The sequence below is a fragment of the Hemicordylus capensis genome, chromosome 15, assembly GCF_027244095.1.
Source record: "Hemicordylus capensis ecotype Gifberg chromosome 15, rHemCap1.1.pri, whole genome shotgun sequence".
Taxonomy (NCBI): Eukaryota; Metazoa; Chordata; class Lepidosauria; order Squamata; family Cordylidae; genus Hemicordylus; species Hemicordylus capensis.
The window spans coordinates 18,745,877-18,772,145 of NC_069671.1; the positions used below are offsets into that span (position 1 = coordinate 18,745,877).

A 26,269-nucleotide genomic window follows, 5' to 3' on the forward strand; every position below is an offset into this window, starting at 1 on the left:
ACTTCCTCACGAGTCCCAAGCACCTCAAAAAGGTGCACGCACACACACACTGATCATGGCCATGGCATAAGCTTGGGGGGGCTAACCCATTCCAGCCCCGTGACTTTTGTGGCAACTGGGTGGAGTGTTTCCATGCATGTGGAAACTTTGTTGGCTTTTGCTGCTGCTTTGCCACTTTGGTTGCCACAAAAGTTGCCACTTTTGCCACTTTGTTGGCTTTTGCTGCTAGAGACTAACACAGCTAGTCTCTTGGAAGGAGTCCCAACGAACTCTCCTGCTTCTGCAGTTTTGAAAGCCTCTGGCTATTGGTGCAGCCATGTCAGGAGAGGAACAATGCCTCATTCCTGGAGGAGATGGAGGCGTCTTATTTGCTCAGCTGAGCTCAAAGGGAAAGAAAGGCCTTGGACTGCTCTATGTTCAGGCCACAGAAATACCAGCCTCTACAGCTGGCTCCCTAAGCAGAGCACAGTCAGCTCCTCTACTTCCACCATCCGTGACCATCATGATTTTAGGGACTTCTAATTCTCTTTATGAGGAGATTGCTAATAAAAATAGGAAATTCTCTTCTTTATGCTGGCTTTTGAAAAATTAAGAGAATTTCTGCAACTCTCAAGAAAATCCTGAAGCATAAAGGCTGCTCTGAAAACCACTCCTCACGCCTGGTGATCACCAGCGGCCCAGCTCACTTGTTCCCCGCCCCATCTTTTCAGCTAAGCTCTTGCTCGGAAACAAGCAGCTACTCTCCCCTTTCAGAAAATAGCCCTTGAATAAACTTGCTAGTATGTGGTAAGTCAGCAAACAGCAGTTTGGAAATGGAATGTGTTCTTTCTCCCTGGTAGTTCTGTTTTAGTAGTAAATCCAACAGGCTTCCTTAAATTTGGAATGTGAACGTGCCGTGCGGAGTGTTTCCGTGCATGTGGGAGAAACAGACGCTCCCAAGGGGACACTCAAGGGAACCGTTTTACTCTGCTCAGCACTGATTTGGACTCCTGGGAGGTCCAGTGTCCAACTGTGGCGAGAGCAACAGGGATGCTCAAATGGCCTTGTTGTTAGCTCAGAGAACCCAAGAGTGCAATGGCAGGGTGTGTGGAGAGAGAGATCCTCTCCACTGCCTAATCAACCTCACAGGGTGGTTGTGTGAGGATAAAACAGAGAACCCCATATGCACTGCCCAAAGCTCCTTGGAGGAAAAGGGGTGTGGAGGAATACAGCCCGGAAAGTCTCCTCTCTCTAGTCACGCGGTGAATGTAAAATGAAAGAAGGGAGCTTTACAAATAAGAACAGTTGAGCAAGTGGCTGAGGGACATTGTGCAGATCAAGTCCACTGTTTTTCCATCTGCATCGCTATCTAAAAGAATGAGCTGGACAGCTGGGAAAAAGGTACATTCTTGCCCAACCATCCCTCAGCCCTACAAAACAATCAGTACAATATGCTTGCAAAATCAGGATGATTCAGGCATAAATAGTACATTTAAAAAAATGTAATAGTGTCCTTTCCTGTAACAGCAGCCGGACAGAAGACAGACATTCCTCTGGAGGCCTGCTGTAGAAGCCATGTTAGCAGGAAGGGATGGAACGAGTGCCCTAGAAGGTGCCAGTTCAAAGCTTCCCGAATGCCAAAGTGCCAAAGAAGGATTCTTGCGTTGAACAGGGATCTCTATAGTGGAGTCCCCAAGAAGCAGCCGCCGCTGCCATTAGCCATGCAGGAACAAACCTGCCCTTTACAAGAAATGCATCTCAGCTGTCCTTAGCCTCAGTCGCTGAACCTACACACAATTCCCACTCATGAGCTGACAGGCCGGCCGGCCGGCCAGCCAGCCAGCCACCAGGCATGTGACGTTGTGCGCACAAAAAGCTCCCCAATGACAGGAGCTTGACTTCAAAGCAGCAGCACTACCAGGTGGTCCCTGCCTCCTTCACCCTCCACACCATGCCAGCGTCTGCCTCTTCCCATCACAGCCACCACCCTCCTCCTCTGCCTCCACAGTAAGACATCATACAGCACAGTACAAACCTGAAAAGCACTTACCCTGCTCATAGGCCTCCATCCCACTCTGGTCAAGGGTTTAAGAGCACCAAAAGGCAGAAGATAATAGAGGATAGTCAGAGGCCAAGAACGGAGCTTCAGAGCAGGCCTAGACATACAGCTGAGCTGGCCCAACCTTCGCCTCAGGGCTAGCTGGGGAAATTGCAACCTGTAGGGATCACACACACACACACACACACACACACACACACACACACACACACGAGATGGTCAGCCAACTCTAGTTAAGCACTGTCACCCGCTGGTCAATCTGAAGCATCTCTCGGGAACCAGGGCCCTCTCTAAGCTGCTGCTCTTCCCCCCACAGTAAGAGGCCTGTTCACATCAGCAACCAGCGTGAGCGACTCAGGACACGCGTCACTTATGCTCAGCTATTGCTTTAAGAAGGTAGCAAGACTCTTTTTAGGGTGCCACTGGCCTGTCCAGTCCACACTGGACTGCTGAGAACAGCTCAAGCAAGGCTTATCCCACAACTCACAGGGCAGTCAGCAAGGACTGGCTTGGGAAGATGGCAGAAACACACATCACGAGGACTGGAATATTGTCTGCAGCAAAAGAGGATCCAGAATGGAGGACAACGGAGGGCAGTGTTATCAGGCCCAGATAACCGAGACCGCAGCATAAAATCAGAATCCTGGTCTCTCTCCCTGCTGTCCTTTCTGGTGCCCACCTTACCAGTTGGTAACAGCTCCCTAACTGCTCCTATGCAAGCATGGACCCAGGCATGTTGCGTGGCTTTCCTTTTTGGACCCTAAAAACAATGAACCCCTCTGGGAAATCCCAGCAATGAGCTGCAGCAGAAATGACCAACACTGGCAGTAACCCAAATGTAGGATGGATCCTGCAGCTACCCTCCAAATAGCCCTACATTAAAGCCACAGATCAGATACGTGCATCAAAAAGAGTCCTAAGCCAGGAGGGCATCATGCTTGGACCCACCGTCCCGTCCAGAGACGGCCCCCAGAGGATGGCTCTGCTTCCAGGACGGCTCCTTGGGCCAGCCCACATCTTGTCATGGGACTGAGACTAGATTAACTTCACAGCAGACAAAACAAAATAACAAAAATACCACTAGCAAAAGGACCCCAGTCCTTTTGTTGCTGCTGGACAGGTAATCATTTTTTTCTACGTTTAGAGTGCACGTATTCATATTTTTCAACCTGGAGGGGTCTAAACCTCCACCAGTTGCCTATGGAAGGGATGCCTCAACCCGGCTCAGCCTCAAGCGGCCACTTCTGAAGCCTGTTCCTTGCCTGTCCGTGGTCAGGCCTCCAATACCGAGGGGGGAAATCAACTCTCCTTCCCTTCCCAGGAAGCTCCCTGCTCTTGCATCCCGGCTGGAACCTGAACCAAGACAGACAAGGCCACTTCAGAAAAGCCAGGAAGCCCCGAGGAGTACAGCCCCTTCCCATGCAGAGGGGGCAGCCATCTTTTGGAGGAGTCCAGGGAGGCAGGCGAAGCGGAGCCAGCCCTCCAGGGAGGAGGGGAGTGTTAAAAGGGGCCTCCTGCAGGCTGCCCACCCTCGACCACTTGCCAGAGAGAGGGCCTTGCCGAGAGCCAGAGGACAAGAGCCCACCCTTGCTGCCTTCCTCCTCCACCTCCCCCCTTTCACTGCAGACAACCACGGGCCAATCCCTGCAGAGCTTCCGCCTGGCAGCTGCTTGTAAGGCATCCTGGCTTGCCACGGCCTGGCCGGGTTTCTCCAGGAGCCCCCCACGCCCCCCATTTCCTTCTTGCCCCACTCCTCCAGAAGAACCTCCACCAGCTCGTGGCTGCAATGCAACCCCCCCCCTCCTCCCCCCCCTAGAAACAAAGGCTTAGGAGGCAGCTGCCGCTCTGGCTCCCTGCCCAGTCAGCCCTCCCGCCCCCTTGCAAAGCAAAATAGATGCTGGACAGTACCTGAAGCGGGCTCTCCTACTGGGGGTGCCCCCGGCTGAGCCTGGGGTCTCCAGCTGCGGGTGCTGCTCCCCGGCACAGCCGCCACCGCCGCCACCACCATTCCCTGAGCGCAGCCTCCGGACATGAATTCTAACTTTGTGGAGGTCGCAGCCAGAGGGAGGAGGGTTAGATAAAGCTTTGCAGCATCTCACCATTTCCCTGAGTGCAGCTCTGGTCCCTGCAGGGCGCTTGATTGACACATCCTTGGCTGTCAGTCCCAGTCTCTCTCTTTCTCCTTCTCTCTCTCTCTGGGTCTGCTGCCTGGCTTGCCCTCGCTCACTCCACTCCTCCGGCACAGAGAGGAAAGAGGCGATGTCACCGGGCTGGTCTCTCCTCTGCCTTCTCCCTGCCTCTTGCCCGCTTAGGATGCTCTCCTCTCCGCTATTGCAAACAAACAGGCATTGTGTCACTCTTGGCCTCCTCCTGCTGCAGAGACAAAAGCAAAGCGCTGCTCCCCACACACAGGCCCTGCTCTGTCAGGCACGGATTCAGCCAGGGGCTGCCATGGGAGCCGGATTTGCTGCTGGCCACTGAGGCACTATTGTCAGAGGCGCCGCCGCTGCTGCTGCTCAGCCTCCTCGCACATCTCTCCCCAGCGCCTGGCTGAATGCGAGCGGGGAGGGGAGGGGGGGAGAAGGAAGGCAGAGAGGTAATTCCCAGCTCCAACGCTGCACTGCAGCAGCATCTATGGCTCCATCGGTTCTGGGCTGCTGTGCCGCGAGGGCTGCATGCCACACTCGCCTGGCCAGGGCACTATTTCCATCCCACATGGGGCAGCCAAGACACCCAGCACCTTCAGGAGGGAGAGATGGATCCTGTTTCCCATTTATTATTAGTATTATCATTATTTACACAGACAGGTGTTATTGACTGGTTTGTTTTATCCAGACATCGAGTCCTTCCCAAGGACCTGGGATGGCTGAATTTTATTGTCAATGTTGTTGCTGTTATTATTATAGATATGGTCGCAAAATATAGGCTGTTCCCAGTAAAGCTGCTTTTTGTAATTGGCTGATGGTGATTTCTGTGGCCCCTCTGGTGTTGAATTACTACTGGGATTATTTTGGTCTTCTGCCAGAGCCGTTCTATTTCAATTTGTAGATCTTTGTATTTTGTTGTTTGTGCCAGCCATATTAAGATGCTTGCCGATCTGCAGAGGAAGAATGGGACCCAGGGACAGGTCTGGGAGCACATTCTTATCTTGATAAAGGCATCGGAGCTTCATAAGGGCTGCACAATATGTGCAACCCACTGATTTTAGTGGCACTTGCTTTCACTCCGGTATCATCAGCATCACATCCAAAGACACTCTTAACTGGACAAAACTAATGGTACCAATCTCTCTTGGAATGAAGGGGAGTTACGCAAGAGTATTCATTTCAATGGGGCTTCTGAAGTGGATTATCCTAAGCCATTAATTAAAAGTCAGGCTTTAATGCAGCAACTCTATGTTTTAAAGGACGCTAACTCAAAAGCTGACTGCTTTCTAAAATAAGCTACAGTTGGTTTTCTTTTCAGGCATGTGCACACAGCTCTCCACCCAGCACCACCCTCGAGAACTGCTAGCAGTTTTTACAAATGCATCATCACATCTTGTGGAAAGCAGAGGCCATATTTCTAAAGTTAAATATGTGCTACAGTAAACATCAGCAAATTTGCCAAATATAATTAGATAGGTGCTTTATTTGGCAAATACAAATTTGCCAAATAAAGTTAAATACCTGCTACAGTAAGCGTCAGCAAATCTGCAAGTGTTCTCAGAAGGGTGCTTTAAGGGCTCCTTCCGCAACCCAGTTACACCCAGCAGCACTGACCCCTCCTCAGTCCCAACAAGCTACAGGACACAGAAATCTGCCTTAGGACACAGGACACAGAAAGCTGCTACAGGACACAGAAAGCTGCTCTTCCCACCATCTCCTCGGCTCTACATTGGCCTCCTCACGTGCAGAAGTCGCCAGAGCCCATCACCTTTCCAAACGGCGTTTCAGTTTGTGATCTTTGGGATCCACTGCCACTGGGTTTTCCCAGTGGGACAGTCTCCAAACGGTTATCTCCTGCTATTCTGCATATAACTTAGGAATGGTTTTAAGTATAGGGTGCAGAAAAAAGAACGAGCCAGCTGCAGGCAGAACACGGTCCTGCCCTCAGCTTACATGCTCTGGAGCAGGGCTGGCTGGCCAGAGATATGTGAGTACCCGAGGCAGGCGACCCAAACAGCACCACTCCTCAACCAAGCCACTCACTCTGGGCACAATCCAGCAGGAATTTCTCCTGCCCAACCCTTGTCAGAAAGACTGGGAGGTGCAGCTCCTGCTCAGTTCCATGGGGGTGGTGCAAGAGAACTTCCCACTGGATTGTGCCCCAGGGATCAGTCCATCTCCCAATCTGCAGCATCCAGATCCACCTTCTTGAGGTCGTCCTCTCTATATTTATATTATTAATATTTATATTATTATTACTATTACTACTACTACATTATTTATATCCCACTCTTCCTCCAAGGAACCCAGAGCGGTGTACTACATACTTGAGTTTCTCTTTCACAACAACCCTGTGAAGTAGGTTAGGCTGAGAGAAGTGACTGGCCCAGAGTCACCCAGCTAGTTGGGTGACTCTGGGCCACTATAGGGCTGGCCCGCTTCCGAATCAAAGCAGAAAGTCAGGAGAGTTGCCTCCTCTCCAGAGAAAGTCTAACATGACACCTTTACTCTGGGATTTATTTTCTTGTTTCAAAATCAGAGCTACCTTTGTTGGCTTCAGTACCTATTCACTAGTTGCTTTTTGGAGAGACCAGAGCACTTCACTCCCCTGAATCCATCAAGAATTCAAGTTAAGTGAATCGAGTGAACTATGATGGTTTGGAATCTGCACTTCCAGAGGAGGAATTCTTGTCTAAAGCAACAGGCAGCTAATCTGCCGGCAATACAACTCCGCTGCAATCCATCAGGACACATAAGCATCAAACCCAGTGACCCCATTTAATTATTCCTCCTCTTATTACAGTTCTAAACCTTTCCCACTAGACTCTGTAAACACTAAGCCTGGGGATTTACAGGCATCAGAGACCAAGATTAACACTTAACTGTCCTTTGAGCTGAAACAACAGGCTTAAAATCATGAGTCTGCTTCAGCTTAGACATTTACGGCCCTCCTATAATAAAATAAAGTTGTGCCGTTGAGTCGGTGTCGACTCCTGGTGACCGCAAGCCACGTGGTTGCCTTTGGTAGAATACAGGAGGGGTTGACCATTGCCATCTCCTGTGCAGGATGAGATTATGCCTTTCAGCATCTTCCTATATTGCTGCCTCATAAAGGAGTTTTTCTTAGTCTGGAAAATAAAGCAGTGGGGCTTCAAACCAGCAACCTCTTGCTCCCTAGGCAAGTTACTTCCCTGCTGCGCTTCTCTCCTCTCCATTGGTGAGGATTGCTGGTCTTGTGGTAGCAAGCATGACTTGTCCCCATAGCTATGCAGGGTCTGCCCTGGTTGCATATGAATGGGAGACTTGATGTGTGAGCACTGCAAGAGATTCCCCTCAGAGGATGAAGCCGCTCTGGGAAGAGCAGAAGGTTCCAAGTTTCCTCCCTGGCAGCATCTCCAAGAGAGGGCTGAGAGAGACTCCTGCCTGCACCCTTGGAGAAGCCGCTGCCAGTCTGAAGACAATACTGAGCTAGATAGACCAATGGTCTGACTCAGTATATGGCAGTTTCCTATGTTCCATTAGGGGGCCTCCTCCTATAATACCTCTTATCAAGATGGAGGAGATGCAGTGAGGCAAAGCAGTACCTGGGTTTCGCATGGTCAGGGCTACCCAAGGATGTGGGTAACCCAAGCCACCCAGTTTCACAAGCAGGACACCCCAGATATAGGAACATGCCTGTATAGCTTCTGAGAATCAGACTGTATCTTATTAGCAAGGTACATTCATCCTGACTTCAAGACCAGCAGCCAGGCCATGGGGCTGCAATATGCCTCATTAGCCCCAACTAACTTTGCACCTTTTCAAGTGGTTCCAGCCTAGACCTCTTCTCTCAGACCTAGTTTTCTACGTGCAGGGAATTGCTTTGCATAAAGAAGCATTTGGTCCGGCAGTCTGACATGATGTGGTCAAGACACACATTTGCCATCTCACCTGCAGTTTGGGAAGCCAAAGTCTCTTCACAAGCACTAGCTCAGTTTAGGCTGCTGGAGGCTTCTGCCTCTTCCCTGACAATAGCCGGCATTCTCCTCTTCAGGATTTCCTTACAGCCTCACAGGATCTCTCTCAGCAGCCCAGCAGGAGCCACCACATCTAAGACTTGCTTAACAAAAGGGATCAGAACCGAGCTGCTAACTGGCTGCTGGAGAACTCGTGTGATTTTCAAGACCACATTCTTCCGGGGGAAGAGGCCTTGTGACAAGGATGCAGCCATGAAGTTGTCTTGGTGGGTTTTGTTCTTCTGGGCTCTAGTGGAGGAGGAGGAGGGCACTCCCTGCTTTTAGAGGCTCGAGACACTCAACATCCTCCTCCCCACTTCAAAGAGTAGCATCCCACAATTTCCTTTGTCTTAAATTAGAAGCCCGTTCTGTTTGCTTAAGAGGAAATGTAGTCATACTACAGAATGACACTTCCGAGGCCGAAAAAGAAAAAGAAGGCAGGGGAAATAAACTTCAACTGCCTTTATAGTAAAAAAAAAAAGGTTTTGTGAAAACAAAAATCCTGGCAAGTACACAGAACCCTCCGCAGGGAGTGAAGCAGAGTAAAAGTTCCAAGACTGCTCCAGTCTGTAAGGCCTCTCCACCCACTTTTCAGTAAGTTCTCCAAGGAGCAGCAAAGGCAGTCTGGAACAGAGGACTACCACTGGCCCTATCTCCATTCATTCTGAAAGGTAAAGAGCCCTGTGGTTATCTTGGACAGAATACAGGAGGGGTTTTAGAGCCTGAAATAGCATCCAGTTACACCAAAGGCCAATGCTTTGAGAAGAGGCAGATTTGAAAAGAAAACTCTGCCTCTATAGCTGTGCAACATCCCTGCAATCTATATTCACCCACCCCCTAAGGAATTATTTCCAAAGGCAACAAAACCTTATCCTCTTATTGCTACGGCTTTTTTAAGTAATCTTGTGAGAACACACAAGTTGTACCTGAACCAGTTATTCACAGAACCATTCTGGGGGTGATTTGTGAACAGCACCTGAGATTCTTCTTTGGTCAGCCTTACGGATTTGTTCCTAGAAAAGCTGCACAAATGTTGGGCAGACCCTTTCAGTGACTCTTTCCTGTATGAGCTGTATAGGCTGGAGTAGCAGCCAGACTTTAGGGACATAGGAAGCTGCCATAGACTAAGTCAGACTCTTGGTCCATCTAGCTCAGGATTGTCTACACAGACTGGCAGTGGCTTCTCCAAGGCTGCAGGCAGGAATCTTTCTCAGCCCTATCTTGGAGATGCTGCCAGGGAGGGAACTTGGAACCTTCTGCATGCAAGCCTGCAGATGCTCTTCCCAGAGCAGCTCCATCCCCTAAGGAGAATATCTTACAGTGCTCATATGTAGTCTCCCATTCAAATGCAAATCAGGGTCGACCCTGCTTCAGTCATTATGTGTGTGGGTTTTTTAGACTGACTGGGAGAAGAAATGATTTTAATACATTCCAAATAACCAGTTTCCCCTTCATCCCCAGTTTACTAACATTACACTTAGCAGCTCAATTACAGAAAATATTTCTGCAACAGAATGCACATGTTTAATTCTGGACATAGACCTCCTCTCTGTATCGTATTGAAGGAAGCTATGATTTCTTAACAAGCAAGGCACTTAAGGAATTTGTTAATTAGAAGAGAGACCTTTCCGCAGCCCCATCTTTGCATGCAAATTGCCATATCCAGCCTCCCAAGGCACTGAAGTCCTTTGCCAAACCCCCATCCAAAAGAGCAGCATCTACCATGATTCTTTACCCTTATACAAAGCCCAGCACCAAAGATCACCCTCAAAAGCAAAGCAGTCTTGCCCAAACAGATGGCATTCCTAACAATTCTCTCCCAGGCTAGATATAAACTACCACTTCAGTAGATCAGGTCTTCATCTGCTCTTCGACTACAACTCCCATCATCCTCAGCAGCGGGATGGCCAAAGGCCACTGTGGCTGCAGACGAAGGGAGCTGTAAACCAACAACAGATGGAGACCCAAAGCTGAGAACTCTTGCTGTATACCTCATCCAGTTGAGACCGACATTTCTGAAGAATAATCCACCTTTCCCTCTCAAAAACCAGCAAGGAGAACCTCACAATTAGACAGTACCAAGGCTCGCAATAATTGAAAGAGCAGTTTGATACATCTCAACAGGAAAACAGTTTCGCCATCCTAGAGAAAGTTATGCGTTCTACTTATCATGTATATCTGGGCTTCACCCGGTAATGGCCAAAATACGGTCCGGAAGGGCACTTCCAAGGACCCACCACCCCTCACCTGAATAATTCTTCTGGGTCCGGAGGCTCGCTGACAAAGATCAGCCCTTTGCTTTAAGAAGAGAGCAGCAGAAAGAAACTGTTTCTTTCAGCTCACGGTTCAGCAGCTATTCAGGATGGGAAAGTAACTGTTAAGGAGGTCTCATCATCACAGAATAAAGAGCTTGCTCTCCACCAAATGGGTGAGCTCCTTTAAGGGGAGGAGGCAAGGCAGGAAAGACACACAGAGGGAGGGAATAAACCCCACGACAATCCTCTCACTTCCAGCAGACTGATGGTCAGCTCTGCTCAGCCTGTAAGGACACCCAGGTCTGATCAGCAGGCAGCAGCAGCTGAGTCACTCATGGGAGAACCCACTTCCCAAAATGTTTTCGGCACTGACAGGTTTAGCAGAACGAAGCCAGCCATGACTAAAGCAACAAATTGGTGTATTATCAAACGAGCTTTTATCTCCCATAGTTTAAGGTCATGCTTTTTGCTGTCTCCCTGAACAAGGCAATCGGTTATCTGGTAGGCCAAAACAGGAGAAATGTTTGGGACTTGGGAAAAGCAATGCTAGAGAGCATTTTTTACAGGCCACTAAAAGGGGAACCCGGGAACGACATCACCTCTTGAGCAAAACAAAATTTTATTTACAACAGAGAGTTAGCTCTAAGTAAACGAACGCTTGTTCTATCAAGACAGGCAGTGGCAAGGCAGCAGAAAGTGCCAAAAGGTCTTTAAATGCCAACATATTTAGCTACCCAATCTCCAGAGGGCCAGAAGGATCAACACTCTAAGCGGCGAAGTCCGATGCCCCTCTCAGGTCCGGGGTGTCTGTGGCCAACCTCACTGGTTACTCCGGGCCCACTTTCCTTCAGCCACTCTTTAGAGATGCAGAAGCAGGCAGGGCGGCAAGTGCAGGGCTGCTCTGTCCTGGGGCCCCTTTTATGAGCTGGGAGGGAGGAGAGGGAGCCCCTCCTCCTGTCCAATAAGTTCCCTTTCCCACCATTTCCAGGCTTAGCCAGGCTGAAGCAATTATCCAGGACAAAAGGAACATCATCCCCATCCTCCAGGTACAGCCCTCCTCCTTTAGTTAGCCTTACTATGCATTTCCCCCTCCAGAGAGAGAGAGAGAGAGAGAGAGAGAGAGAGAGAGAGAGAGAGAGAGAGAGAGAGAGAGATTTAAACCAGCAGCTCACAGGATCAACCACCCCCACAGATCTGTACTTGCATTTGTATGAACCGAAACCAGACACCAGAAATACACTTCCCGTCTTGACAAGCACACAAAGTCCTTCCTGCAGGGACAAATGGCGTGAGTCTATGCCCTAGGACTAGCAGTTGGTGCCACACAACAGAACAGGCCACACTTTTCACAGGCCATGTATATAGGAAGCTGCCTTATACTGAGTCAGACCCTTGGTCCATCTGACCCAGGATTATCTACCCAGACTGGCAGCAGCTTCTCCAAGGTTGCAGGCAGGAGTCTCCCTCAGCCCTATCTTGGAGATGCTAACTGAACAAAGAGGCATCTTTTTAACATGGTGATTCTCTTCTATTTAGCAGGGGGGGAGCAACTGGCCCTAACCAACCCCAGCACAGCATCCCTCCAGTGGCTGTTGCTGGTGTCAACCTTATGTTTCTTTTTAGATTGTGAGCTCTTTGGAGACAGGGAGCCATCTCATTTATGTATTATTTATTTTTCTATTCTATGTAAACCACTTTGAGAACTTTGGTTGAAGGGTGGGGTATATAAATATCCGTAGTAGTAGTAGTAGTAGATGCTGCCAGGGAGGGAACTTGGAACCTTTTGCACGCAAGCATGCTACATTGGCTCAAAAGTTGTTACAATTATAATTAATCACTACTTAAGTGACTGCAGAATTTCCCCCAGCTCTCCTGCAGAAGTATCTACCCCACTGTGTTCCATCACATACTGCTCTTTATAACCTCTATGATTGGCTACTGAAATGCTCTCTACTGTGAGCTGCCCTTGAAGACTATGGGGGAAGCTGCAGCTGGTTTAAAAAAATGCCCCTGACAGATTAAGATCATTCTTGAACTGGGAACTTCTCACCTACAACTACTACTATTACAGAGAGGCAAGAACAAATGCCACAGCAGTAATGGCTTGTCCTGATGAGCTAGGGGGAAATCAAAGAGGCTGCTCAGGTTGCTTCTCCCTTTCCTGCCCCGCCTGCGAGCTGCACAGCCTGCAGGCTGACCATTTGCCAGGTAGAGCTAAACGGTTAACCACACAGCTCAACCTAACAAATGGCCAGCCCGCACAGTAGAGGCAGCTGTGCCTGACTCTGGCGCCCCACCTGACAAGAGCTGCCACTGAAATCCAGCCAAATGCCCCAGGGGAAGCATTTTCAGGGGAGAACTACCCCCCCCCGGCCCCCACCACTTGGCCTCAACAAGCCTGATGTTGGGAATATAAAGTGCCCTCAACTCCTGGCGCCCACAGAGCCCTGGGGGTTTACCATGGCCATCTCCCGCACAGTATGAGATGATGCCTTTCAACATCTTCCTATATCGCTGCTGCCCGATATAAGTGTTTCCCATAGTCTGGGAAATATACCAGCAGGGATTCGAACCTCAAACCGGCAACCTCATGCTTGCTGGGAATATACATGTGTTGATATAGTTTAGTTCCACCTTATGTGACTGCCTCTCCTGGTAAGGCCCCCTTGCTCCAGATGATCCTCCCAGATGTAAAGAGCAGAAGCTTTAAGGGTGAACAAGTCCCCAAAGAGACATAAGCCCCATTTATTCCAAAAGGCATAATTATTCCCCATTTATTCCAAAGGGCCGGTGAGGTTTTGTTAGTGTGGGTTGCTGCTTTTGTTTGTTTGTTTTTTTATTTAGAGGCGATTTCATATTATTGTTTTTCTCTAAACTGCCTTGGAAAGAAAGCATGCCAATTTCTAAAAATAAATAGACAAATGTTGTGCATTCCCAGTTTGTTTCTGGTATCCGGGAATTTTTCTAGGCCTCATAGCTCTGGAAACTAGCATGCAAAAGGACAAGACAAAACCCTCCCGGACCGTTTTCTACCTCTCAGGGAAGCCGACCCTGGATTTTAAACCTTTGGGTCTCCTCAGTGAGAGGAGACTGGCCCATTTCCCAACCTGCCAAGTAACTGTTTGCTCAAAAAATGACTCAGAAGGTACAGAGTCAAAAACACATGGCTTATGTAGAATAACGGCTGCCAGAATTTGAAATAATTCGACACAGTTCCATGCTGTTGTAGGCATCGAACAGAGAATATTAGGCCAATAATGAGAATGTAATCATTAAAACTACACAAACTTAAACAGCTGAATGGGACATTTTGTTCCAAAACAGCCCAACCTATATTACACTACACTGACATTTAAATCGCAAAATAATTATCACCTCTAAGACTGTCTTAAGAACTGCCAGTTCTGACAATACAGAGCAGGGGTGGAGATACCCGGCCCCCCAGCTATTGTTGAACTACAACTCCCATCTTCCTCAGCCACAGTAAATGGAAGTTGTAGTTCAACAATAGCTGGAGGGCCAGGTATCTCCACCCCTTTTACAGAGGCATCCACAACCCCTATGCAACTGCATCTTGCCAGATCACAGACCGATCTCTCTCCCTCCTCTGCAAAATGCATCCATTTTAACAGCGCTCCACAGGCAACGGAGGCATCAGGACAGTGTACAGCTTGTGTGAAGCACAGGCAGGCAGCTGGGTGGAGGATTGCATTTCGTCCTGCTCAGGCAATCACTCTCTGGGGTTTTCCATTGATTTCCTGGGATGTTGTGTACTGCGAGCCAAGATCTCCCTTGGCAGAAATCACTACACTATCACTGAACTCGCCACAACACTCTGTCCTCTTTTCCCAGGGAGTGCCATGTCGTCAGAATGGGCCACTTGCCAACATTCGCCACTCTCAGCCGAGGACTGATCAGCCAATAAAGTCTATGAACCTGAAGCTGCCGGGGGACTTGGCCTTTCTCACAGATCTGTCAGGTGCCTAAATACAGCCCGTGATATTAAGTCGCCCTTCATTTGCCTGGGGTGGGTGGGTGGGCAGCAAGCTAAGCTGGAACACCGTGTCACATGCCATGTGTTCAGTATTAGATGTCACCGTGAACCAGTGCCCTTCCAAAGTTCAACAAGTTCTCTCGGATGTGTGCTGTGTCTCTACCTGGCTTCTTGACTGTGTTCCCATCAACTGTTCTGAACCCAATTACACAACATGGCTTGCAGTCTATATTTATAGAAAAATAATCAGTGGAAGGAAGCGGGGGGAAAGAACAAGAAGAACAGCAGCCCTGATCTACCCATCTCTCCAGAATTCTATCCAGGTCTAGGGAGGTTCCGTGCAAGCGGAAAATGCACTGAAAAGCACAGAGGAAAGGAGAGCTGGTCTTGTGGTAGCAAGCATAAATGCTTCCCTTTGCTAAGCAGGGTCCTCCCTGGTTTGCATCAGAATGGGAAACTACAAGTGCGAACACTGTACAATATTCCCCTTAAGGGATGGGGCTACTCTGGGAAGAGCACCTGCCTGCTTGCATGCAGAAGGTTCCAGGTTCCCTCCCTGGCAGCATCTCCAAGTGAGGGCTGAGAGAGACTCCTGCCCGCCACCTTGGAGAAGCCTCTGTCAGTCTGGGTAGACAATCCTGAGCTAGATGGACCAAGGGTCTGACTCAGTAGAAGGCAGCTTCCTTTGTAAAACCTAATGCTATGCACTCTGGAGAATCAAAATACACAGGTTCTCTGCAGAGAGACTAACTTACGCAAACTCTTGTGTTTGCTCCATGCAAACAAAGTCAAAAAGGCACAATGGTATTTCATTACTTAGGATTCCTATCCTACCTTTCTAGTTCAAACTGGACCACTCAAACAAAAAATCAAGGCAATTTTAACAAAAATTAAAAAACACAATCTACGAAATTCAAAATACAAAAATGCAAGAGAACAAATAAAAATATTACAAAAGATGAGGGAACCAGCAAAACAACAAACAACAACAACAACCAACATCTAGCATGCAGGCCAAAACAAAATAAGTTTTCAGAAAGTGGCAAAACGCCACCAAGGAGGAGGCCATATGAATCTCCCAAGGCAGAGAGTTCTAACAGGTGGGTCATCTGGCAAGCTATTTTACACCTGGAGAGGTCAAAAAAGCTTTCACTCACACCAAAGTGGGGCAAGTAGCATTCTAGGAGTCGGGGGGGGGGAGCTGAAAGAGGCTAAGAACCATTTTGCCACCTCCCCTTTTGAAAAACAGGGCTCAAGGCAAGAAGTGGTTCCTGGCACAGCAAGTGTACACAAGCACATCCTTTGGTCAAGGTTTCCTTATGTCCATCAACGTGGCAAGAATGCCGGCCTATCCAGAGGGAAGGTGAAGGCTTATCTCTAAGCCTTTGTACACAGTCAGTGGCCCTGGTCAGGAAATGCTCTTCGACTGTGCCTCCAGCCATCTGATAAATGTCTCCCCCGTGATCCAATGGGAACCATCTACTTTCATCTAATGAAATAAATGAAAGTTAATTCCCTTGTCTATCCACCAAGAGACACTCTGATGAGATCCAGCTGCAATTAGGCACCTCAGTGTACAGAGCACAGTCATGTAAGAAAGCCAATGGGGGGGGACCTGTTTTGGCCTACATTTAATAGCTCACTCCTAAAATCGGCTGTCCCAGAATAAACGTGCTTTGGAGAGTGTGCCCCAAATAGGCAACAGTCCAACATCACAATGAAAGCAAAGCCATCTGAATGCAAGTGGGGGGCGGGGGATTTCCCCACCACCACATCATCCACCACAACACTTTAGAAGACATTGGCACTCCCCTCCCAGAGTTGCAAAGAGCAACTTTAGGAGGGTTATTTTTTATTAGTACCGTGGTACGAGAGGAACGGGTTAAATGCCTTCTCCCCACCCACCCCACACCCCAGTGGCAACCACCACACCCCCTCACCACCAGGGTTGCTCTTTGCAATGAAAAGCAGACTCAAGACCAAACTACATGATAAACATAATGGATGGTTGGCCTACAGCTGCAATCCTAAGCGCACTTATTAGAGAGTAAGCCCCAATGAGCTCAATGGGATTTGCTTCCGAGTAAACATGGATTGTGCTTACTGCACAACTGCCAACTGCTGTGGAATGTGTCTCTTCCATGCACTCTTCCTCTAGTGCAAAGAGGCGAGGGTGCACAAACACAAGTGTGCTCAAACTTCCGGGTGACCATCAGCTACAGAGCGCGGTGCCAACTCTGCCGTCAGTCTCTCTTCATAATTTTAATTCAACACCCTGATGGATTAGTCTATGGAATTCTCTGCCCTGGAATGTGGGGGTGGCCACCAGCTTGGATGTCTTTAAAAAGGGCTTAGACAAATTCATGGAGGACAGGTCTATCAATGGCTACTAGTCTGGTGGCTGTGGGCCACCTCCAGCCTCAGAGGCAAGATGCCTCTCAATCCCAGTTGCAGGGGAGCAGCAGCAGGAGAGAGGGCATGCACAGACCTCTTGCCTGTGGGCTCCCCAGAGGCATCGGGTGGGCCACTTTGGGAAACAGCATGCTGGACCTGATAGGCCTTGGGCATGATCCAGCAGGACGGTCCTTATGATAAAAGTAGTAACAGTTTGCAGGGAAAAGGAGGCAAAAATCTTTCCCGGATCGGTTTCTAATTTAGCAGGCGTTACTTTAAACTGGGAACATTCTCTGGGTCTGTAAGGCTTAAGGCCACTGTAATTAGGATTCAGCAGACAGGAAACAGGAAAGCATGTGGGTGAACCGTACCTACTTGGCTTCACGACTTGCTTATCTGTTTGGAGACCTTGAAGCAAATCTCCACTGTTCAAACCAGTCCTTCCATATTAGTCATACTAAAGCAGAGGCTCTCTCAGTGGGCCGTGCAAGCAGCTGCTGCTGGAGGAGTCGCCAGGGGCTTCCCGGGCCTCTCAACTCACATGTGGGGCTTGTGTGTCTGTACAGCACACACCAATCGTGGCCAGGTTTCTGGCAGCTGAGACACAACTGCTCCCTGAATTAAAATGGTGGACACACTCCACTCCACCAGGATTTGCTTATACCGTGTAAGAGAAAGGAATTTCCAGTCTATAATGCTTCCAAAAGAGGCTCAGGGTGGTTACATTTAAATAAAAACTACTAAAATCAATTAACAGTTAAAATCAGAAACTATAAAAACAAAATAAAGCATTAACAATCAAAACATTTAAAACAGTTTTAAACAGTTTTTAAAAAATTAAAACAGATTTTCTGCATGAATCACTGATCTAGGCCCGTCTTCCAACTGGAAGGAGGCAAACCCAAAGCTATGACACATGCAGAGACCCCACGGGCAGCCTCCTCCATGGTGGGATCATTCTTCGATTGAATGATCCAGCGACTGAATCATCCAGTCAGCGCCAGTACAGAGACCAGGAAGAATTACCTGCTCCCTCAGTGGAGACAAATGGGAAGGATGCCATACCAGAAAAGCTAATCATTGAGAGATGTAGCAAGAAGCTTCTTCTGTGAGCAATTTGGGCTCTTTCGAGAATCCAAATGCAAAATCTACAATTCCTCCAAGAGGGTTAGAAAATCACACACAAGCTGTAGGCCTCAAATGCCCCCAATATAAGATCAAAGGCAATCACTGAAATCCTTTCCTATCAAACACAGAATAAGGAAGGGAAAACACCCACAATTCCCTCCAAGGAAGGCAGGCCTTGGTGAGAGGGATGCCAGATGAGCAAACAGAATACTTATGTATTGATATTTGTGTCCTGCTCTTCCTCCACGGATCTCAGGATGGTACTTTAGCCTCACAACAGCCTTGGCTGCCAAACAGGGACTCACTTCAGGACATTCAGACCTGAGCACAGACTTCAACTCTGGTTTCTCACACCCCAAATCCAGCTCTCTAGCCAAGGCACCACAATATAGATTTCATCCTGTGTTGTTTGAAGTGAGCGAAGAGTGAAGTGCAGGAACAGGGCATAAAAACGTCAACACTTACCTCCCAAGCAGCTGCAATGTTGGGTGATACCTCCACGCCCAGTTTTTCTAGCTGCTTCTCCTTATGTCTCGCATATTGCTTGTATCCTGCATATCCTCCACCTGTAGCCACCAAAAGGTGCAGGGGACGCAGCCGCAACACCCCCCTTGCTGGTGCAGTGTGCAGTTTCCGCTGACCTGAAACAGAAGGAGCCAGCTCTTTAGGAAATAAAGCAGGCAGGGAGCACACGCCAGTACAGCTGGGAGGTCAGAGAAAAGAAGGCTGGAGCCATCGATCAGGGCTTCTCAACCTTCTGTCCCCCCAGACACGGTTGGGCCTCAACTCCCATCCAACTTTGGGTCCTGAGATGTCGTAGTCCGACAACATCTGGGGCCCAGGGCTGAGAACCCCTGCTCAAGAACGACTGTTTCCAAGGCCGCATGCGTGTAGTGGAGGTTCAAAGCTTGTATCAGTTGCAAAGGCTTGATTGTTGCCAATCCACACCCTCAGTGTTCCCTCTAACAGGAATTCCCAGGTGTTGTTCACTACAACACCCAGCATCCTCAGCTGCAAAGGTGTTTTGCTGGGGATTGCAGGAGTTGTAGTCAACAACATCTGGGAATCCCTGTTAAAGGGAACACTGCACACCATCAGTGGTTAGTTCTTAGAGGAGTCCATTCCAAACTCAATGTTTCTCTGAACTTCAGTTGCCAAAGCACAGAGCACTTCCGAAAACAGCCTTGAGAAGCCACATAATTTTTGACAGCCAAATAGCATACACTGGGGTGCCAAAGGATTATTTTTCACTGCAGATAGGCATATATTCTGCATCCTGTCTAGTTGGAGTTTAGGCTGAGAAGGCAATAGCTGACCTCTCTGTCATGTGGGATGCCTGTCCTTTTCACAACAGCCCACCTGAGGCCTTCAGTACAGATGATTAGGTGGCAGAATCTCTTTCTGAGACTGGCATTTAGGCTGTAAAAGGATCTCCATGTCCCTGCTCTGTTGAGATTAAGTTGTTTCTAAATCATGTATGATGTAGCAGGGAGCGCTGCTGTTGCAGTGGTGGCTTGCCCTGATGAGCCAGGGGGTCACCCAAGGAGGCAGCTTGGGTTGCTCCTCTCTCTCCTGCCCCAGAGCCGCGCGGTCTTCAGGCTGGCCATCTGTCAGGTACAGCTGCACAGTTAACCATGCAGCTCTACCCAATGGACAGCCAGCCTGCAGGCTGCTTGGTTCTTGGACGAGGTAGGAGAGAGAGGAACAACCCAAGCTGCTGCTGGGAAGCAGAGGCAGCTGCACCTCCTTTGGCACCGCCCCCCCGCCCCCAGTTCATTAGGACAAGCCACGACTGTGTTGTGCTATCCCTCCACTGACTGTTGCTGGTGTCTATCTTATGTTTCTAGAAACAAAGTCAGGGAACCATCTGGGAGACAGGGTAGGGAACCACCTTATTTATTTATTTATTTATTTATTTATTTTTCTATGTAAACCACTTTGGAAACTTTTGTTGAGAAGTGGCATATAAATAGTAGCAGCAGCAGCAGCGTGGCTAAACCAGGGGTTTTCAGTTCCCAACAGTCAGAGCCACAAGGTGGCTGGGGCTGGTATGAGTCGCAGTCCAACAAGAACTGGAGACCCCAAGTTTGAAAACCCAGGCCTGAGGGACTGAGCTGTCGGCAAGGAAGCTGTCGGCAGTTCTAATCTCACCTCTGGCATGAGCTCACAACATACCCTTACACAAGCCCCCCCACTCCCCTCAAGGCTTGTCCCTCCAGACCCAACACAAAAATTACTAATATCGACATATCTTTCTGGGCGCTTACTGGGATAATGTACATGAAGCACTCTGAAGACTATAACATACTAAATATTACAGTACTCTTTTTCTGTGGTTACAAATCATCTTGGACAAAGATGTTTGGGAAGGTGTCTAATAATAAACAATTAATAAGCATTTTTGAGATATAAAGGTCTTAAGTCCAAACTACAGCTGCACTGCAGAGTTATACTATTACTCCAAGCCTGGGGAGGATGCAAACAGCTGCCAACATGCAGGCAGACAGAAAACCAAGAAGAGTCTTTTGTCCCTCTGGCATTCGGCAACTATGTGAGAAATGCATCTCACAATGCCTGACCCCAACACATTTTCCCTGCTCTCTGCCTCACCTATTCCCGGTTTCTCTCCACCCACTCACTCTCTGGCTTCCTGTTACACAGCACATTCACACTATCCCCTCATCTATTTTTCATCGTTTCCTTGCAAAGGGCTCCCTGGATTTCTTTTATAGCTTCCTGATCTCTCCTTTTCTACATTGGTCTCCCTTTCACTAATTACTCACTTCTGTTACCAAAATGGGATCCTAAAATGGAAAGTTGTCATCTTCGACAAGAAAAGAACAAAACTTAAAACCAAAGCAAAACACTTTTAAGTTTACTGCCTTTAATTCTTTTTTTTAATTGTGTTTTTATTTTCACTTACAAAGACAAGGGAATAAGGGAGCACACAGTTTCCATGTGTCTGAATCACCCTTTAGCCTGATTTTTAGTAATCTTTGAATGTTTTAAATTGTTTTTTATTGTGAGCCGCCTAGAGCCTTCGGAGTCAGGTGGCATATAAAATAAATGAAAGAAAGAAAGAAAGAAAGTTAGTTGAGGCAAGAGTGTGGCAAAAGAGATTCCCACCCCTCACTCCCTGCAAACCTCAGTAAAAGAGAACTGCCTTCTCAAACTTCACCCCCACACGCATCCTAAAGAAGGAGCTCAACTGTATGAGGACACATCTTGTAGACCATTCAGTTGTACACATATACATTGTACTTCTAGCCTTCTAACAGTGCAAAATGGAGATCCCCAATAAGCAGGAAATCAAAGGGTATCTCTTGTCACTGGCCTTTTCCCATCTCCATGCAAATAGCAGATATTCCAATCCGACCCCTCTGGCATAAGAACCATCTTACACTGTCCTGCTACCACCTGCTGGACAGGAGGATGCATCTCATACAGATCAGCCTCCCTGATCATTGGTGGAAGCAAGGAAACTCACTCAATGCAAGGTACAGAAGCGCATCATTTCAGCACTCTCCACATTTCAGACATGCAGTACATGCCATCTTCTCTGCACTGAGTGAAATAGGTTTTTAGGTGCCAGGCAAAAACCGGGGTTATCTAGATGTTTAGTCGCATCTAAAGCAATTGTCCATTTTATTTATTTATTTATTACATTTTTATATCCCGTCCATTTGCATTTGGTGGCAAGTTATGCTTTGCTGCTTTCAGATAATGGATTGTCTGTTTTATATTGTTTGTATTTATGTTGCAAGCCACCTTGGTGATTAGGGTCAAAAGGCACTTGAGGGTGGCTTTTTGGGGAGGGGGCGCAGCTTATCACTGGTTAAAAACCTCTTGAATTCCATTTTTCAAACAGCTTGTTGCTCTTTCCACTTTCAACCTTAGTTACACGGCGCATTAACAGCTCAGTCATACACGCCTTCACTCAGAACAAACCCAAGTAAACATTCATCTCACTGTTCTTTGATATTTGAACCGAATGTTATAACGGTCTGCTATTCTGTACAAAATTCATTCTTTGTCTCCTGCAGCCAGAATTACCAATCTTTTAAACAAGAGAGGGGTGGGGGTGGGGAGAGAGGGAATGACTAGGGATGTGCATGAACCTGTTCAGAGGCCCTTTTACGGGCCTCCAAACAGGTCCGAACACCAGGCAGTTTGGGGAGTTCAAAGGCTGGGGGGCGGTAACTGTAAGAGCGGGAGAAGGTGCACTTACCCCCCACTGCCATGTTTCCCCTACTGGCGCTTGCTGGAAAACCAGTCCAGCGGGGTGGCAGCATACAGGAAGTAGCACATGCGCATGTTGGTGGGTGTACGCGCACATTTCGCGCACTCCCAACGTACGAGCGAGTGCAACATGCATGCACCCAACGTATGCACCTGCACACGCTACTTCCTGTCACTTCTGGCCGGAGGAGCAGACAGGGCAGCAGGGAGGTATACTGCCACCCCACCGGACTGGTTTTCCAGCAAGCACTGGCAGGGGAAACGTGGCAGGGGGAGGAGTGCGCACTCCTCCGCCCTTAAAGTTATCCGCCCCCCACCACCACCTTCGAAGCGCGTGCACATCCCTCGGAATGACTAGGTATGAAGCCTTGTCCTCGCTTATCACAAGCCAAACTAAAAGCCAAATTTATTAAGCCTTTAGGGCAAAGAATCTGTCAATTGACCACATTTGTATTGGCTACTTCATTGTGCTTTGTGGGCAATCATCTTATAATGCATGATTCCTATAGAAATTCTCCTTCTGGCTTGTACATTACTGCACCTGACTGACAGAAGCAAGTCCCACAGAGTTCAATGTCTCTTGCTTCCTAATCGTTGTGTTCCAGACTGAAGCTGAAATTAGAAAGCCTGGCAGTCATCTTTTAAAAGGTGCCTCTTTGCTCAGTTAGCAGGGGACAAGTACTTAGCAGTGCAAGTACTTCTGTTTGGATAAGCTTTTTCACCTCCACATCTGCAAGGTTTTGAAACTCCAAGACTAAAGTAGAATCATGATCTGCAAGCGACTTTAAGAGCAACAGGTTCAGGAAAACCCATTAACCGGGATGCCCTCTATAGAGATCAGTCAAGGCAGCACTGGCTCCAATGAGCCAGGCACGAAGCAGGGCTGTCATTTTATTAAAAATAAAAATAAAACTCTCAGGACTAATCACATAGATTGTATGCAGATTTAGTTTGCACAGGACTAAAACAAGAGTCCTGAAGGTGGGGGTCGGGGGGAAAGTATTTGTTTTTCAGATATACAAATCTGCCACAGTAGACAGAGCCAGGGTCAGCACAAGACACACTTGGACAGCTGCTGAGACTCAGGGCTGCCGGGGAAGTCACCACTGACACCTCTCCTGGCACTCCAGGGAGGATGTGGCCCAGCCAGCAACCATTGGCTTCCAGCGGGGTACACTACACTCCCTTTGCTGTGGCAGAAGACGCGCAGGCTCCCTTCATTCTCAGTGGGCTGGCAGTAGCAGTATTCCAGCCAATGGCTGCTTCCCACCATGTTTCCTCTACCCAGAGGTGACAATCTCATGCACATTTACCAGGGACTAAGTCCTACTGCACTCAACAGGGCTGACTCAAGCGTGCTTGAGGCTGGGTTATAGGGCTCATTCTAAAAACCATTTCCACTGGGTTCAGCCAAGCCCCATACACTGCAGTAGGCCAGTCCCAGGATGTGGTGCTATGCAAGGGATCACCCGAGGCCCTTTTCCAGAGCTGCGATCTGGTTCTCCCCGTTTGGTGCAGCCAGAGCTACAAGACTTGCAGGTTTAATTCTCAACCTGTGTTGCAGACTGTTCCGTCAGGATAGGAATAAGAAACCAGGCGTCAAAAGGAGAGCTGCAAGTCACAACACACCACCACAATCATTACCTAAGCATCCCCTTAACAGGGCTTTGCCCTGCTCCACATTTCTTACAAAAGTTCATTAAGGGCTTCCAACTGGAATGTACTGTGATACCTACTAGAAGCAGACACAACTTTCGCTCACTGGTTCCACCTCTACTGTGGCACCTGCATTTGCACTGAGCTTTGGAGGGTGCAGGATGTCTTTAGGAAGAGTCCCAGCCCACCTAAATATCCCCTTATTGCAGATTATCCCCATGCTGCAGATGGGGACCGTGGCTGAGAAAGAGTGGCTGGCCTAGGGCCACCGAGTGAGCTCACGGCAGCAGCGAGCTTTGATTACCGACACGAATATGAGAAGCATGAAAAAGCTCCAGCCTCTGAGGCACGATGCTTCCAAATACCAGTTGCAGGGGAACAACAGTAGAAAAGAGGGCATGCTCTTAGCTCTTGCCTGTGGGCTTCCCAGAGGCATCTGGTGGGCCACCGTGTGAAGCAGGATGCTGGACTAGATGGGCTTTCTTGGGCCTGATCCAGCAGGGCTGTTCTTATGTTCTCAGTTTCTGAGCACCCACCTGGACTTGTTATGTTCTTATTTATTTATTTATTTATTTAACATATTTTTATACCGCCCAAAACTTACGTCTCTGGGCAGTTTATAACAAAAACAGACAAGTTAAAACAGATAAATGACAACAAAGAAATTAAAACATTGTTTAAAATAAATGACAGCAAAAAGTTAAAACATTACAACAATTTAAAACCTTAAAACTATATTTAAAAACAATGTTAAAACTATTCAAATGATATTTAATTAAATGCCTGGGTGAACAAATGTGTCTTTAAAGATTTTTAAAAATTTATCAGAGATGGGGAGGCTCTTATTTCAGCAGGGAGCACGTTCCAAAGCATCAGGGCAATAGAGAAGTCACGTCCCCGAGTAGCCACCAGATGAGCCGGTGGCAACTGCAGACGGACCTCTCCTGATTATCTCAATAGGCGATGGGGAAGAAGATGTTCTCTTAAATACCCAGGGCCCAAGCCGTTTAAGGCTTTATAGGTTATAATCAGCACCTTGTATCTATGACTTCATCTAACCCAAGTCCATACACTGTAGAAGAGGCAGGTGGCGTATGATTTGTGGGCAATTCCATTAATACAACCCCAAATAATACTAACTACAAAAATAATACTGGAGGATTCTACTTTCAACTTCCATAGGACAGAACTGCTCCACCTTCCCACTGAAAACATTTAGATTAAAATATACATAAGCTCTTACCAGTAAAGAAGAAAGGGGAAAGTGGCTGCTTCTGAAGTCTCAACATCTTCTTCATGGGAAGGGGCTCATGCCTCAGGACGCTACTGGGGCACAAAAAAGGAAAAAGGGAAATGCATATATTTATTTATTCATTCATTCATTCATTCATTCAGTTTTTATACCGCCCTTCCGGAAAGGCTCAGGGTTTGTTTACATTAAAACAAAACCAGGTTTTATTGATGTGTGGCAGCGATACAATGTTGCATCTGCGTTATAGGAAAGTAACAGTATTCCTCCATTGTAGAAGGGTGTAAGTGGCATGGTGCAGACGGTTCATGGGGAGGGGGGTGGCGCGATCTGCTGATATTGCTCCTTCCTGATTCAATTTTATTGTTATCTTTGTATTTCATCTTTTATTTCTTATTTTTTATTGTGCAAAGGGGGAGTAGCGGGTGGGCGGCCATATATAAATACGGATACTCAGCTACATAAAGATGCATACCTCAATATATTTAGAAACTGAATTACAGAATCATCTTCACAAAGACCCCTGCTAACTCAGCAGAGAGACACCTTTTAAAGTGGAGATTCTCTTATATTTGCAGGGGGAGAGCAACTGGCCCTATCGAACCCCGGCACAGCATCCTTCCAATGGCATGGCTGGTATCTGCCTCATGTTTCTTTTCAGATTGTAAGCCCTTTGGGGACCATCTTATTAATGCAGTATTTATTTTTCTATGTAAACCACTTTGAGAACTTTGGTTGAAGAGCGGTATATAAATGTTCATAGTAATAGTAGTGAATATGCAATATTTAAGATATACACAATCTCCTGACCTACTTTACATTTCCCCCAGACATGCTTCCAAAATATTCAACCGCCAGTTGCTGCAGTTCATGATGAATGGCTATATCCAGTTTTATATTCAGGTAGTTTATGTTAAGATATAGTTTATGTTAAAACTAGATCCAGTTTTGAAGTAATGCCTTGCTAGTTGTTTTGCATTGTGTGTTAATAAACAGGAGGCAGTAAATAATTCCCAGGTGAGGTGTCTACAGTAAGAAGCTGGAGGGAGCAGCTTTCTTCTGGCAGTGTTCTCCTCACTAATGGGAGCCATCTTCCCCCCCTGCAAGGAAGTCTACTCCTGCTACAGACCTCGATAGCCCAACAGGACATTTATTTTTGAGCCCACGCCTGCAA

At 47.8% G+C, this 26,269-nt stretch overlaps 1 protein-coding gene across 14 annotated transcripts in view; it reads right to left on the reverse strand.

The window, feature by feature from the left end:
* The window catches only part of PISD (phosphatidylserine decarboxylase), a 38,715-nt gene that overhangs the window by 8,696 nt on the left and 3,750 nt on the right, over positions 1-26,269 (reverse strand). For 5 of the 14 annotated variants that reach the window (XM_053279563.1, XM_053279567.1, XM_053279555.1 and 2 more), the window contains exons 2-3: positions 25,090-25,169; positions 18,417-18,592 (exon numbers count right to left, since the gene is read on the reverse strand). In XM_053279563.1, the coding sequence (XP_053135538.1) occupies positions 18,417-18,592; positions 25,090-25,144 (231 nt within the window). In that variant the 5' untranslated portion in view covers positions 25,145-25,169. Of the gene's footprint in view, positions 1-2,029; positions 2,196-3,946; positions 4,367-10,171; positions 10,192-10,427; positions 10,671-11,169; positions 11,339-18,416; positions 18,593-25,089; positions 25,173-26,269 lie in introns of those variants that run through there. The other 9 variants (XM_053279556.1, XM_053279554.1, XM_053279558.1 and 6 more) reach the window with 6 other exon arrangements.